Below are 15650 nucleotides of genomic sequence, written 5' to 3'. Positions count from 1 at the left end.
CCCAGGAGTGTCAGGATGAGCTGTGCCTGGGAGTTCGTGGCAGAGCAGAGCCAGGGGCATGCACACTGCTGTTCCATAGCACCCAAGGACCTGTGGATCGCCCTGAGGAAGGCACACCTGTGGAGTTCCAGGGAACAGAGATAGGGACAGAGGTGGTGAGACTGTCGGGACATTTCACACCTAAGCTGGCCGGCAGCAGAGTGGTCACTTAGGGCGTGCCTGGGTGGATTGCACTGGAGCTGCCTGGCGGGAGACAAGACCCCAGATCCACTGCTCTGATTCGGCAAAGGGTTTTGTCTTCCTCTTTCTCATCTGTAAAATGGGAATGAAATTCTCCACTGCACAGAAACAACGGCACAATGGCCATCGTCCAATGGCAGGGCTGGGAGTCGGAGCCTTGTTGCCTCAGCACCTTGGACAGCTCCAGGCAGACCCAGGGTAGACAGGGCTGTGGGAGGGCTCAAGGTCCTGGCACACCTGCAGTCCTGCCGGGACTCTGGAGACACGAGGCCCTTCCTTTCCACCTGGGCTGAGGTGCCCCGGGTACACCCACCATTGTAACCTGCCTCCAACACCAGTGGGTCCCCCCACACTTGATCTCATCCCCCACAGAGTCCTGCTGTCAATTCAGGTGGGGTGTGGCGGCCACAGGGAATGCGCTTTTCCCCAAACGTGGCATCCAGGATCCACACAGGGCCTCCGTCTGTGCCTTATCTATGAAAATCCTTCCCAGCTTCTCAGGCTGAGAATAAAGGCTGCCTCTTCCAGGAAGCCCTCCCTACCTACTCCTCCCTTCCAAATTAACCACTGCACCCCCTCTGTTCCCACAACACATGGCTCACACTCAGAGTCTGTCTGCCTGAAGACAGCACACGCCTCCCTCTAACCCCCATTCACCCAAGCTACTGCTTGAATGCCTCCTTCAACAAACCCTTCTTTGAACTGAATGAAATCCTCAGGAGGAGCAGTGTCCTTAGAACACCAGTCTCCACGTGGCCTTTACAGGGAGGCAAGTGTGGCACGTCCCAAGGGGGACTTGAATCTGTAGCTGTTGGCTTTCCTGAAGTTAGATACTCGGGTCACAGTAACGGGATGGGGGCAGCTGTCCCCCGACACCACCTCGGGGTTCTCTGGGCAATGGTGTGAGCATCTTCCTCGGGCAGGACTGTGATGTGATAATGCAGGGACTCTTCCTGCCTACAGATCCCAGCTTTGCTGTTTCTGGCGGCTGTGTGACCTTGGGCAGGATGTCGTACCTCTCTGTGCCCTTGTTTTGCTGTATGTGATGGCGAATACTAACAAAGCCCATGGGATTGTGGGCCTGGCGGACATCAGTGGTGAAGGTCAGGCCCTTGGAATGCCCCGCGTGTTCGTGTCCAGCAGGGGTGCCGGTGACGTCTTTGTTGTCATGGGAGCCGCCCCTGCGCCTGTTGCTGTTTACCCCGAGGGGCCTCCTGCCTGCAGGGGCTGCCCGGCCCAGGCTCGTGCGCCCTGTTTGGGGTGCGGGTGGGGGTGGGGGTAAGGGAGCAGAGTTGGCTGAAACTTCCTTCTGGCTGGGACGCACAAGATTCCTGGGGGCTCCTAGGTTCCCCAGACCTGAGCATAAGCTTTCTCATCCCAGGGGGTGAGCCAATTTCCCAGCATCCCCTGCACCTCTGCTGGCCGCCTTTGCTTTCCTTAATTAAGGACTCACCTAGGTGGCCAGGCTGTCGGCACCTCCTCACCTGCTCCAGGACTAATCACTGCCACCACGGTGCCTGCCATGAACAGCCTGGGAGATCACCAGCAGGGCCGCACATGCCATTGTCCACACAGCCTCCTGGCCGCGTCCTCGCCGCAGAGCCCAGGTGGCTGGGAGATAAGGGGCGCTCGGGCCAGCCCTTGGCCATGTGCACTGCCATGGCTGGGGGGCGCTCAGGAGGTGGGGGCAGGGCACAGGAGCTGGTGGCCCCTCCCGCAGGGTTGGGGGCCCATTATTTCTCCCCAGATGACAGCATTTCTATTACCTTAAAGGGCTCATCTATTTATGCTGCAATTTTTTGAAGCCCTGTCTGCCGTTATTGAACCAGGCATGCTGGCGAGCGGAGCCGGCGCTCCATCACCCAAATGAACAAACTCCTGGGCGCATTTTTCTCTCTTTGCTCTGTGCTGTCGGTGGCGTGCACACAGACCTCGGCCGCCCGGGGCCCAGGGGAGGCGAGAGCCGGCGAGAGCTGTGAAAATCCACATCATTGAGGCTCTGATTGAATTGTCCTCCAAGGTTCCTGATGTCCTTCAAAGGTGCCTCCCTGGCTGGTCGGAGCCTGTGTCTGCCTCTAGGCTGGCCCCCACGTGAGGACAGGTGTAGCGGGGACACAGCGTAGTCTGAATGTCGCAGCCAGGTGACATGTGGACAGTGTGTGTGCCTGCCCCCTTCTGATTGCTCCGTTCGTCACCAGGCTGACAGCTGTCATCTGTGAGCCTAAACAGTAGCACCCCAGCTTCCTGGCCCCCGCCCCCACCCCTGACCAGTTTCCTAATTATCAGAGAGAGGATGCTCCTGGTGGCTGGGCTGGGCCTGAGGAATTCACCCTGTAGCTGCTGTGCCCATGCGAGCCAGGGAGCGCTGAGAGTGCAATGGCAGAAAAGAACCAGAAACACACACCTGCACACACGTGAACATGCTCCCTATATGCATGTACTCCCGACCTCAAATCCCAGCTCCCATTCCCTGCTGTGTAGCCTTGGTGGAGTTTCCAAGGACTTGGGCCATCTCCCACTGTTTTCTCAGGCCATAGCAGAGAGCTGGATTGGAAGTGGAGCAGCCGGGACTCAAACCGATGCCCATGTGGGATGCACTGCAGGCTGCGGCTTCACCCCCTACGCTGACAGCCCAGGCCCCATAAAGATACAATGTTGCAGAGTTACGCTTCCTGTCCAGTGAGATCAACTACATAGAGTGCGAGACCAAAGCTCAGCCTAGAGCTGGGCACACCTTTGCCACCGTTCCTTACGTGGCTTTGTAGGGAAGACACAGAGAAGGCACAAGGGCGTGGACTTTGGGGTTGGCCAGGCCTGGGTGGAGGCCCATGTCGGTCACTCTGACTGTGCGACCCCAGTGACGTACTCACCTCTCTTTGAGCCCCAGTGTCCCATCTGTAAAATGGGTTAACGGTGTCACTGGGCACAGGGACAAGCACGTAGTGTGTAACCCGTCACGAAGAGTCGCTCTTCAGAAAGGCAGAGTTGGGAGGCCGCTCCGGCTTCCATAGCGTGCCCTCACCTTACAGAGGTCAGAGAGGGCAAGTGGCTGATCCCCGTCACAAAGCAGATCGCGACAGAGCTGGGGCAGCGCGCAGGCCACGCAGCCCCCAGCCCAATCACCTCCAGCGGTCACCTCCAGCGGTCACCTCCAGCTCACGCGTCTGCTGTCCCTGGAGCCAGCACCTCCTGTTCCCCACCCCCCACCCCCCCGCAAGCAGGGTAAATCACGGTGACAATTAATCCACAGAGCAAAGGAGGGAAAATTGGTTTTATGTCACAAAAGCTGAGCCCAGCCCTCCCCCTGCGGGACCCCATGGTTAGCGGCTCTATTAGCAGAAACTGCTGACTCCTCTGTTCTAAAAAATAAATGTGGCTGCTCGCACCGTCCCGCTGTGTTCCTGATGTCCTTATCAGTACCCGCGGGACTGGAGTCGGAGCTGGGGCTTTGTCCTGGGCCCAGTGCCCGCAGCTCTCTCCGTGCAGCCGCACGAGCTGCGGGGACAGGTCCCAGCACCCCCGGGGTTCTGGTTGTCCAAGCCTCTGGCGTGGGTGAGGCTTCTGTCCGCTCAGGGCCCGGGGACTGACCCGAGATTCCAGAGTGGAGAGGGACCCCGAGTGGAGAGGGACGCTGAGTGCTGTGCGGTGAGGGTCTGCAGTGTCCCCTCCCCCACCAACCACTCCGCCTTTGGTGCCTCCTTTTGTTTCACCCTGTAGGGAGGGGCTGTTCGGAGGCCCACTTCCCAGATGAGGAGACTGAGGCTCAGAGAGGCAAAGGCGCCTTCCCTAGAGGCCAAGTGGCCACTGGGAGCTGAGCCTGGTGCTGTGTACGCCCAGAGCCTGCATGCTGAGCCACGAACCCAAACTGCCCCGACACGAGAAGGCTGTGACCGCGGGGCAAACGGCAGCTTGGGCTCTCTCGGGCCTTCCCCCAGGAGGGGCCCTGCAACCTCAGGTCTCAGCTGGGGCCTCAGGGGCCCCCAGCCTCGGGCTGTCATCCTCCAGTGGGCCCGGCCTCCAGCCCCGGCCCCAGCGTGCCCACAGCTGTTGCTTGTGGCTCGGCACAGCAGGTCTCGTCCAAGGTGACTTGTGAGGACATCCGGCTGGACCTTGAACCCAGGGCTCACAGTCCCTGTTAGGCCAGCCGAGTGGGGAGGAGAGACCCAGCCAGGGCATCGCGCCTGGGCTCCAGCCTGGGTTCTGCCTCCCATCACTCATTAGACCTGGTCGGAGCTCTTCCCCACACTGTACCTCGGCTTCACTTTGTGCAGAACGAGGGAGAGGGTGCAAACTCTGAGGCGGGATCCTGGAGCAAAGCTCACAAAAGCAGGTTGTTGGGAAGGAGTGGTCCAGGTGCGGGGCTGTGGGCATGAGGTGGGGCCGTGGGTGCTTCCAGCCGCCCCGCAGCAAGCCTGTGGGTCTGGAACTCAGAAGAACCTGCCCCTGCACTCCCTGCCCCCGCCGTGCCCTCCCAGCCTCCTCCCCTGCAGTCATTAGCAAGAGTAATTAGCCGCTGGGGGTGGGGGGGTGGTTCCTGCCAGAATCCCTGATTATGTCTGGAAAATGAAAGATGTGCAGGGAAAGGTCATGAATAAATTACTTCCCGGTGGGGGTGGAGCCTCAACCAAGCAGAAAGCCCTGGCTCCACGTTCGCTCCCCAAAACACCACACGGAGCAGGGGTATTTAGTCCCCCATGAGGCTGGCCCAGGGGAGCAGGCAGGTGGGGGTGGGGATGCTCCCTGGCCCTCAGGCACAGGTGGTATTGGAGGGGACAGGGAGGGAGGGCAAGGCCCTTGCTTAATGCAGCAGCCTAGGGGAGCCACTGCAGCCTAGGGGAGCCACTGCAGCCTAGGGGAGCCACTGCAGTCTAGGGGAGCCACTGCAGCCTAGGGGAGCCACTGCAGTCTAGGGGAGCCACTGCAGCCTAGGGTCGCGTGCTGGCCCCTGCTCCCCATGGGAGCTTCTGTCTCTGGCAGGCTTCGGACCAGGTAGCACTGGGCTGAGACTGGGAGGGTGCACTGGCAGGGTCTGGCCCCATGTGGGAGAGCATGGGCATGGGATGGGGGCAGCAGATGGGAGCAGGTGTGGCAGAGGGTCCGGCATGGGGGTGAGATTGTCTTTAGGTGATTTGGATTGACTAGAACTGGGAGGGTACACTGGTGGGGTCTGACCTCATGTGGGAGAGCATGGGCATGGGAGGGGGGCAGCAGATGGGAACAGGTGTGGCAGTGGGGCTGGCATGGGGGTGGGGTTGTCTTTAGGTGATCTGAATTGGCTAGAACTGGAAGGGTGCACTGGCGGGGTCTGGCCCCATGTGGGAGAGCATGGGCATGGGAGGGGGGCAGCAGATGGGAGCAGGTGTGGCAGAGGGTCTGGCATGGGGGGTGGGGTTGTCTTTAGATGATTTGAATTGGCTAGATTGCGTGTCTTGCTGTCAGACTGGGGTCAGCAGGCCCCCCCACAACAAAGGTGGGGGGTTGACTGTTCTAGGAGCACCCCCTCCCAAAGGCAGGCAGGGACTGCCCCCCTCTAGCTGAGGGTTCAGACAGAAGCTTCCAGGGCCCCGAGGCAGGCCCACTCTGGGGCGCCCCCTGGAGGTCTGGCTCCTCTGCTCCAGGGGCTGGGCAGGTGGGCTGCTCCATCCCTGCCTCACTGCCCTCCCCCCGCCCCTCCCCCAGGCCCGGCATAGCCCCCTGCACAGAACCATCAGGAAACATTTGTGCCACCGCTGCACAGGTAGCTTAGAAGTGTCCCCTAAACTGTGGATGTCCCCTACACTCAGACCTCAGTGAACAGCCCCTCCCAGCCTCGGCAGGCCCCCCTGTGCCCCACGGTTCCTACAGGGGACATCGGCACCGTCACCGCTGTCAGACGCGACTGCCCTGAGCCCACACTACACAGCCCTCACCCCGAAACAGTAGGGCCCTGAGGCTACGGCATGCAAGTGCCACCCCTATCCGTCCAGCCCCCACAGTGGGAGCCCAGCATGGCCGTGGTGCACACTGCACTCCAAGCCCCGGCGGTCAGTCACCACAGGCCTCAGGGGCCAGGATCGGCTCAGCATCTGACCTCACAGCCGTCAGGACCCCCCACCACACCAAAATCACACACAACGTGGGCCTTACGCGGGAGAAGCCTACCAGCCAGCATCCAAACCAGGGCCTCAGCCCTGCCCCCACTCTGCTCTCCAATACATGCAGTGCACATGTGCGGGCGGCCTCACATGTGACACACATGGCACAGGTCAGGAATATACCACATGCCACCACGCCCGCCTTGCTCTGGCCTCTGTCTTGGGGGGTTCTAGAAGATGATCTGTCCCTGTGGGCTGTGGCACATTCAAAGGATGTAAGACAGAATGTTTCTGGCCCCAAGGAGGGTGGACAGTTTCCTGTCTCGTGTCCCCAGCACTAGGCAAAGGAGCCGAGGGATCGGTCCCGGCTGAGATCCACGTGCCCTGCATCGCCGGGGCCCCTCCTCCAGGGCTGGCCTGTGTGCCCTGCACACGCCTCCTCGGGGACTTCCGGTTCCGGGAGCCCCCCAACAGGACACGAATGTCGTCAGGAGTTTGCCCGAAGCCCTCATGAGCTGGCGATGGCTTCTGTGAACCCACGGGAGAGGGGCCCCAGGAGCACCCCAGGTCCTGCAGCCTGAACTTGACCTCAAGTGTCTTTCCATGGCCACAGCAGCTGCCCCTTGGGCCTCCCGAGGTGTCTGAGTGTGTGTTTGGGACCTGTCAGCGGTGTCCCCATTCCTCCAGGAGGCCTCCAGAGGGGACAGAGCCTTCCAGCATTTTTGTGCACCTTAGAAAAAGGGACCCATTTCTCAAGACAGTCTGCCAGTATCCTTCCAGAAAGCAGATCTAATATTCATCAGTCACCCAGAATGACTGTCCTGTGAGGGGCACTTCTAGAGTTGTGCAGTACACACCTTGCACAACTGTACAGAGCAGCCTCAGGTCACTGGCAGCCGACTCATTTGGGACACGCATGGGTGAGAATGAAATGTTCCGAGGACTTCCAGTCCTAACCTTCATGCCTTCTTTTCCCGCACCCCGTGGCAGCCAGACAGAACAACATGCTTTATTCCCCAGGGAGAGGGGTGGGGGACTGGATATGGCCAGTGGCCTCCCTCCCTGCCTCTCTCCCTCTCGTTTCTCTGCTCTCTGTTCTGCATGCCTTGTGCAGAGCTCCTTTTCCCTGAAATGCACCTGCTGTCAGCTGCTGCTGTTATCAGTGACGCCCTAATTAGGTCCTGTGAGGTTTCCCGTGTGTGGGAGACGCGGGTGTTCGGTCAAACCGCTCCCGCTTCGCCTTGTGTGCCACGTGCCGCTCTTGCTCCCTGGGAAATCACAGCTGGGGCTCCCTGCTCGGGAGTCCCACCAGCCTACCCCTCGGAACTGGGAGAGGGGGTGCACGGGAGGGTGGGGAAGCGGCGTGGCAGCCCAGGGCTGGCGTCATGTTTGGCAAGGAGCTGTGTGCACACACACACTGCACGCGTGCTGGCAGCATTGAGGCGACATCGGATACCAAAAGCAGCCCCCAGGGGTGGCCTGGAGATTCAGGAATGGCAGGGGAGGGCAGGGAGCAGGAGGCCCCCAAAGGCTGCAGAACGCCTGTGCCCCTCCCATGCCGCCCGCCTCCGGCCACTAGGCAGTGGGGACAAGCTCCGTCTGTCTTGCCACGGTCTCGCCATGGCCCAGCACCAGGTCTGACACATACGAGCGTGTCGTGAGTGTTAGGATTATTTCAGCACCCAATGTCCCGAGCCCCAGTACTGGACAATGACCCTGCTGTCGTAGACACGCCGTAAACCTGTGTAAACGGGATGGCTGAGCGAGTGGGACTAAGTCACCGGGGCCAGTGTTCTTGCCTCACTGAACCCCAGTACCGCAGGCCAGGGCCCGGCTCTTGGTCCTGTGGGGACTATCCCATCTCAAGGCCATTCCCTCGGCTGCTGCTCCCCGAGTCCTTTCTGCCCAGCCGCCTGCCTCCTGGGTCTGGGTCCAGAACCCAGTGCCCCTGCTACCCACAGAGGGGGCCCTCAAGGGGACCAGCGATGAACCTGCACGGTCCCTTCCCGCTCTGCGCGAGGGAGGGCCAACCACGCCTCTTCCAGAAACACCGATGTGCTACTTGCCCGCCGCCAGGCAAACAGGTGCTCCCACGTGAGGCCCAGTTGTGCATTCCTTTTCCCACCCTGGACCTAACGGCAAAGCCGCGTGTGGCAGGGGAGAAACTTGACCAGCAAATAGAACCCGGGGTCATTGCCCACCGCCGTTGGGGCCACGTGGTGCGCCCTGCAGGGCGGCAGGGGAGGGCAGAGGATATGTGCGGGACCGGCTCCCGGGCTGCCAGTCCGCCAGGTGCTCTCTCAAGTTCATGGTGCTCGGAGCCAGTGCCGCATCTGTAATTAATAGGCCTTTGGAGAGGCGGACGAGGTCACAGGGGTGCTGAAGGCGCTGAGAGGGACCGGCAGGCCTCCCCCTGGAAACTCAGGGACCTGTCTCAGCGGGAGGTGGAGAAATCCTAATCTCCCTGCAGGTGTCGCATGGGGAGGGGAGATGTGGACAAAGGAAGATAGAAAAACGCCTCAGCTTCCATGGCCAGGTGCTTCGAGGAGCGCAGGGCGTGGGGCTGGGGTGCGTGCCCACGTCCTGCTGCGTGCCTAAGCGGTCAGGGCCCTGTGGATAGGGACAGCGCGGGCGAACCCCGACTCCCACCCGCCGCGTGATCCTGGGCAAGGCCCCAGCCCTCCTGGCCTCCATTGCCTCCCCAGTGAGACCAGGGAAGCTGGAGCCGGGGTGGCTAGTGTTCATCCAGCTCTCGCCCCACTGCTCCAACACGCATGTGCCCAGGCCGGGCATCCGCGGAGCAAGAGGCCACCCAGCGGCTGTGAGTCTTGGAGGCCCAGGAGGGCGCCCCAGCCCTGGGCCTGCATGCCACCATCCCTCACTCCTTTGGGTTGAAACCCCCCTCTCCAGGCCAGACACAAAGATGCTGAGAGTCAGAGCCAAAGGAACCATTAGAGCCCACGCGGCCAGCGGCTCCTGGCTGGACACCTGCAAAGCCGCAGCAGGCTGCCAGGAGCAGTTTTAAACACTTTGCAAACCGCTGGGAAATCCTGCATTCACCATGATTAATTAGCATTGAGTGAGCTCTGTGGGATCTCCCAGGTCAGTGTGCGCTGGCCAGAAGCTCTGATTGGCTGTAGGTGTCGTCATAGGAACCTCTAGGTCATGGGTGGTGGACAAGATACTGCCCAGAGCCCCAGGCCTGGTCTGCCCCCTAGTCCCTTCTCCAGGCGTGGCACAGCAAAAGGGGCTGGAGGGAGAGGAGTCTCCCCTCGGCCAAAGGCGCACGTCCTGGGGGTGAGACCAGATCCTTGGACCCTCAGAGGTGGGAGGTGAGCATCTTGACTCTGACCTTGTCACTGCCGCTGCTGGGACCGAGGCTCCCATGTCACACCACCGGCAGGGTCCACGCAAGCTCTGGCCCAAGCTCTTCTGTGTGAAGATTCCCACGGAAGGGCAAATGCTGTGGCACAGTGGGCTAAGCTGCCACCTGTCCCTTTCCGATCCAGCTCCCGGCGAATGCGCCTGTGAAGGCAGCGGAGGATGGCCCAAGTCCTTAGGCCCCTGCACCCATGTGGGAGACCTGAAGAAGCTCCTGGCTCCTGGCTTTCAGCCTGGCCCAGGCCCAGCCATTGCGGCCATCTGGGGCGTGAACCAGCAGATGGAAAAGCTCGCTCTCTGGCATTCCCTCTCTCTCACATTCTACCTTTCAAATAAAGAAATACATCTTAAAAACAAAACATTGCCACAGGAAGCTCAGCTCCCAGGCCCAAGAAGCTGGCAGACTTCCCTAGGAGGCAGCAGGAGTTCAACCTCCAGTGAGCTCAGGCCCCAGGGGCCCCTTGGTGCAGGGAAGGCAGGGCCCTCGCAGGCTCCCAGCCGCACTCTGCAACACCCCCAGACCCTCCCCGGGCAGCCCCGTGCCCACACGCTCAGCTCTCACCCAGCTGTACCGCCTTAGCCTGCACTTGTCTGAGCGACTGAGTGCTCCCGGCCTTCAAGGCCTCTGATGTTCCCATTTCTGGTCCCGCACCCCCAGACCCTGGAACTTGCCCCCAGCTCTGAACTGCTTCCTGGGCGGGCATGGGGAGGAGGGGCCCTTACCCCTCTCAATCGGCCCCAGAGGGAGCAGTATAAAGCCGGGCCTCCTGCTCACGTGCAGGTTAGCAGACTGCTTGTCCCCTGCCTGAGGCCTCACTCACCTCTGTCCTCTGAGAGCTATTCCTGCCTGGGCAGCCTAGCACTGGGGCTTTTTGAGTGGGAGAGTCTTTTTTCTTAAGTTAAAAAATTTAAAGTATTTTCATTTATTTGGAAGGTAGATCTTCCCTTTGGTGGTTCATTCCCCAAGTGGCCGGGCTGGGCCAGGCCGGTGGTGCCAGGCACTCCATCCAGCTCTCCCAGGTGGGCAGCAGGGCCCCCGCTACTTGAACCATCACCCCCAAAGTAGCCAGGGGCCCTTCTGTGGGTCCGCAGCCTGGGCTGGGCTTCAGAGCGTCTGCAGAATGCGCCCCCTGCTGGAGGCGCTGGCAGCCTGTTTCCTGGCCCTTTAGGCTGCCCCGGAGTTCGGCTTCTGGAGCTGTAGGGCCCAGGTCCCCATTGTCTCGCTGGCGGGGAAGGGGCTGACCTCTCCTCCCGTCTTGCGGTGGGGGTGGCAGGTGGAGGCCGTCTCAGGCTCACCCTCTGACCGGCCGCCTTTGCTCACCGTCTGGTTACGGTGGGCCCACCTGGATGCCCTCCGCACCACAAGGAGCTGGTCACAGCTGCAATGTCCCTCTGGCCATGGAAGGTGACATAGTCCAGGGCTGGAGGCCTCAGGCTGTGGACGCCTCCTAGCCATTATCCTGCCTACCCCAGCCACCTCTGCCCGAAACGCACCCCCTGTCTCCCCAGGGAGAGGTCTGTGTGGTTCCCTGTGCGGCAGGCACCTACGGCCCCAACTGCTCGTCGGTCTGCAGCTGCAGCAACGGCGGCGCCTGCTCCCCAGTCGATGGCTCCTGCACCTGCATGGAAGGTAAGGTGCCCTTTCTCCCAAGCCCCGCCCCCAGCCCCGCCCACCCACGTGTAGGGCCCGGGAGCCCGTGTTCCTCAGGTCCCAGCCAGGCCGCACCTTCAGCTGCAGGGATGTCTTCGGGGGACTCACGTCTGCAGTGCTGGAAGAATTTCGGGGCATGCGGCAAAGAGGGGCACCCACACGTGAGCCCTCCACAGAAGAGCTGTCACCCTCACCAGGGTTGCAGGGACCCAGAACGGAGCAGGGGGCCGGGCCACTAAGAAGCCCCCGCATGGGGAAGCAGCTGCCAGGCAAATGGCAGCCAGCCGGGGCACCTGATGGGGCCCCCAGGGGGCAGTGCACTCCCCCCCCCCCCCCCCGCAGGTTCCCTGCCCTAGGTGGGACCATCAGCCAGCCACAGAAGCAGTGAGACCCCAGAGGCTGAGGCCTGGCTCCAGCCCCAGGTTCCCTAAGGGCTGTGCTGTTTCTGAGCTGACCCTTTGTGGAGGGAGCATGGTTTGTGCAGGGTGCCGTGCTGCGGGCGGGGTGTGTGTGTGTGTGTGTGTCTGTCTGTCTGTCTGTCTGTCTCCAGAGGCCGTGCTGAGCCTGGGTGGAGAGGTGACAGCCTCCTTCCTCCCCGCAGGCTGGCAGGGCCCGGACTGCACCCTGCCGTGTCCCAGCGGGACGTGGGGCCTGAACTGTAACGAGAGCTGCACCTGCGCCAATGGGGCGGCCTGCAGCCCCGCGGACGGCGCCTGCTCCTGCACCCCCGGCTGGCTGGGAGCCACCTGCGAGCTGCCCTGCCCTGTGAGTCCTGAGCAGGGGGTGTCCGCGTGGGTCCCTTCCCTGGGGTTCTTGTGCCTGCAGAGGGCCCAGTCGGCATCGGGCTCCTAGTCCTGTCCTCCCTACGGCCTGTCCCACTCTGGGCCTGGGTACGTGGCGGGCAGGGTGGCCCAGCACGGCTTCCCCCTCCCTGCTCCTGACGAATGGTACCGCCCGTCTCTGGCTGTCTGACCTGAGCCCAGTGCACCTCAGAATCCTTCATGACACAGTGCTGCTCAGAGCCCCTGCTAGCCCCCCACCCCCAGCAGAGCCCCTGCTAACCCCCCCAACCAGAGTCCCATTCCTTGAGGGGTAGCATCCAAGCTTCCTCCGGGTTCCAGCAGCTGAAACTTCCTTGACAGAGTGTGGGAGCTGAAACCGATCATCGCCCGTAATCCCTGGTCTCGGGTACAGAAAAGCGAAGCCACCCGATGTGAACCAGAGTGCCCGGGGGCTCAGGCGCCCCACGGCCTTGGCCTCGCGCCCTAGCTTTGCCACAGCCCGGGTCGCCTTGAGCAGGCACTTCACCGCTTGCATCCTGTGTCCCGTGTTTCAAAGGGGAATGTAATTAAGAGATGTGGGGTGAGGCTCTTGGTACCTGATGAGCTCACAGCCAACGTGTTAGCATCTTCTTCCTGCACATCAGTCACTGCTCGCCTCTGGGCCGTGCGTCACAATCTCCAGTGCCCCTGTGAACAGTGTGAGTTCATGGTCACGACCACTGTCTGAGCCTCGTCGTCTAGATTGGAGCAGGAGCACGGCTCCCCCTCTGCAAACCTCACACCCCTGTTCGTGCAGCCAAGCATGTCTTTGGAGCTCCTGCGTGGCCCTGGGGGTCTCTGGTCACAGCAAGTGTCCGCCCGCGCCCCTGGGGAGCTATGGCACAGCCCTGTCGTCCATATCCTGTGGAGGTACGCAAGCTCCCAGAAGGCCGGCTTGGGTCACCTGCCTCCCGTTCTCTGCACAGGATGGCACGTTTGGGCTGAACTGCAGCGAACACTGTGACTGCAGCCACGCCGACGGCTGTGACCCCGTCACCGGTCACTGCTGCTGCCTGGCCGGATGGACAGGTAGGGCCCTGCCGCACCGCTGCTGGCTCCTGGGACACGAGGCGCTGGCCGCTCCCTGCAGCTCCTGGCTGCTCCTGCTCTTCCACTGGCTTTCTCCTTGCTCCCTCCCCTCTGTCTGTACGAATCCAGGGAAGAGCCACCCTGTGCAGCTCGCATTCCACCTTCGGAGACCAAGGACTGAGGTCGGTGGGTGCGGGATCCGGCCAGACGGGAGCTCCTTCCTCTCCCCTGTCTGGCTACGTCCCACCCCCTCCTCTACGTGCCACTGCCACGCCTAGTGCCACTCTCAGTGCCACTGCCATTGAGCCCCTGTCTCGTCTGGCGCTGCCTCCGCCTCCCCACTGGCCTGCTCATGGGGCTCCCAGCATGCTTGTCAAAGCCCAGACCCCTTCGTATCAGTGCCCACTCAGAAGGCCTCGGCGGCTTCCTGTGACTCTTAAATAAAATCCAAAATCCAGACCGTAGCCCCGGGTACTCAGGACCCAGCCCTGCCCCTCTGTCTCCCGCCCACTCCCCCGGGGCTGCCCTCCAGCCCCCAGGGCCAGGTTGACTTCTCCAGGGAGCTGGCAGCCCTTGGGGCTCCCGCCTCTGTGTCATCCGCTCGGCAGCTCGAGCGTCAGCCCTGGGGAGGCGTTTGCCCCCCTGTAGCCGCTGAGACGTGGGTGTGATGATTGAGGACAGTGGTTGCCCCCCTGTAGCCGCTGAGACGTGGGTGTGATGATTGAGGACAGCGGTTGGGTCACTGGGACACGTGGATCCTAAAGCAGAGTGCCCAGTTCCCTCCCCGCTCCTCCACTTCCAGCCCAGCTACCTGCTATTGCACACCCTGGGAGGCAGCAAACTGATGGTTCAAGTAGTTGGGTTCTTGCCACCCACATGGGACATCCGAATGGAGTTCCTGGCTCCCAGCTTCGGCCTGGCCCAGCCCTGGCTGCTGTGGCCATCTGGGGAGTGCACCAGTGGATGGGAGATTTTCTCTCTCTCTCTCTCTCTCTCTCTCTCTCTCATTTCAAATAAAAAGAAGATAACTTTTTGAAAAAGAACGTAGACCCGGAGTCAGACTGCCTGGGCTCATGGCACCAGGCGAGTCCTTTAACCAGTCGAGGCTGTCTTCTGCCCGGAAAGTCCTCGCTGCCCCGCGGTGGTTTTGCAGTTGAATGGCGTTGGGCCCCACGGTGCAAACAGCGCCCCGCACACAGGACGTGCTCGGTCACCATGGGCCTCGGATGCGTCCCGGGGGTGAATGCGCTGGCCTGCAGAGACACAGCAGCGGCCGTTCCCAGAAGCATGGCTCACCAGGGACGCAGTTTAGGGCTGGCTGCCGCAAGGCGTCTGTCCCACACACCCAGAAAGTTCCTGAGCAGCTTCCTGCTGGCCCCTGCCCCGCAGCGAGGAGCGAGGCATGGCCCTGGCCCCCGGCTCTGTACCCTTAGTGGGAACCAAGGGAAAATCCACTTTAACTTGTCACTGCCTTAGCTTCAAGTGAGCTGATGGGATTTTAATGACATCTGATGCTTAAAAGTTCCATCTTTGATGGGCAGCCAGTCAGCAAGGCTGTTCTAAAGCTAATTCCCCCAACGCAGGTTCAGAAGGCCAGGCCTGGCCTCCCACTCCGCGGGCCGTCCCCACCTGCCCCACCAGCCCCGGGCCCACTGCTCGTGCCTCGGTCTGGTGCGTGTCTGGGTCTGCCCAGGGCAGCGGCCCGTCTGGCTTCCCCTGTAAGTCACAGGCTTACTGCTCACTGGCGCTATGGCTGTAGTCACCCCACCATGCACACAGAAGGTGCTCATTAAGTGTGGGCTTTTGTTTTTTGATTTTTTTTAAAGAAAGAACTTGGCCTATAACCATAGGTGATTTTTCTTCTCCAAATGGAAGAGATCTTAAAGATTACCTTCTTCTCCAACCTTTTTCGTTTTTTTTTTTTTTTTTTTTTTGAAGATTTATTTATTTCAAAGTCCAGAGTTAGAGAGATCTTCCATCCACTGGTTCACTCCCCAAACCCAAATAGCTGCAACAGCTGGGGCTGGAAGAATGGAAGAAGACCCGGAAGAAGCTCCTGGCTCCGGCTTTGCTGCTATTTGAGGAGTGAACCAAAGGATGGAGGATCTCTTCTATCTCTTTGCTGACAGGGTGTTCTGCACACCGTGGTATCTGTGCAGTGTTAGACAACAGCGTCCGTGTGGGACGTCCCTGCCTCCATCAGAATCGGAGGCCCCGTCGGCCAGCCAGACTCCCCTCAGGGCAGCGCACCTCCCAGGGGACAGCAGTGTCCCCCGGCGTGCAGCCCGAGTCCCAGGGCTTTCAGCCACCGCAGGCAGCTCGCGGCTCTGGGTACACATTCTGCACCCAGGGATTCAACCCCCTGCATGTGGAAAGCATTCCCCCAGCTGCACCTGCACTGCGTGTGTGCAGACTTTTTTCCTGGCCATCTTCCCTAAACAACACAGGCCACCA

At 61.2% G+C, this 15650-nt stretch overlaps 1 protein-coding gene across 4 annotated transcripts in view; it reads left to right on the top strand.

Annotated features, from left to right (window-relative positions):
- MEGF11 (multiple EGF like domains 11) overlaps nt 1-15650 on the top strand; it is a 192045-nt gene that overhangs the window by 151010 nt on the left and 25385 nt on the right. For all 4 annotated transcript variants that reach the window (XM_062204804.1, XM_062204803.1, XM_062204807.1 and 1 more), the window contains 3 exons: nt 11205-11325; nt 11948-12111; nt 13094-13196. In XM_062204804.1, coding sequence (XP_062060788.1) covers nt 11205-11325; nt 11948-12111; nt 13094-13196 — 388 coding nt within the window. The remainder of the gene's footprint in view (nt 1-11204; nt 11326-11947; nt 12112-13093; nt 13197-15650) is intronic.

The sequence above is a fragment of the Lepus europaeus genome, chromosome 11, assembly GCF_033115175.1.
Source record: "Lepus europaeus isolate LE1 chromosome 11, mLepTim1.pri, whole genome shotgun sequence".
Lineage (NCBI taxonomy): Eukaryota > Metazoa > Chordata > Mammalia > Lagomorpha > Leporidae > Lepus > Lepus europaeus.
The sequence above is the reverse complement of the archived record's forward strand: the minus strand, read 5'-3'. Positions and strand labels throughout refer to the sequence as shown.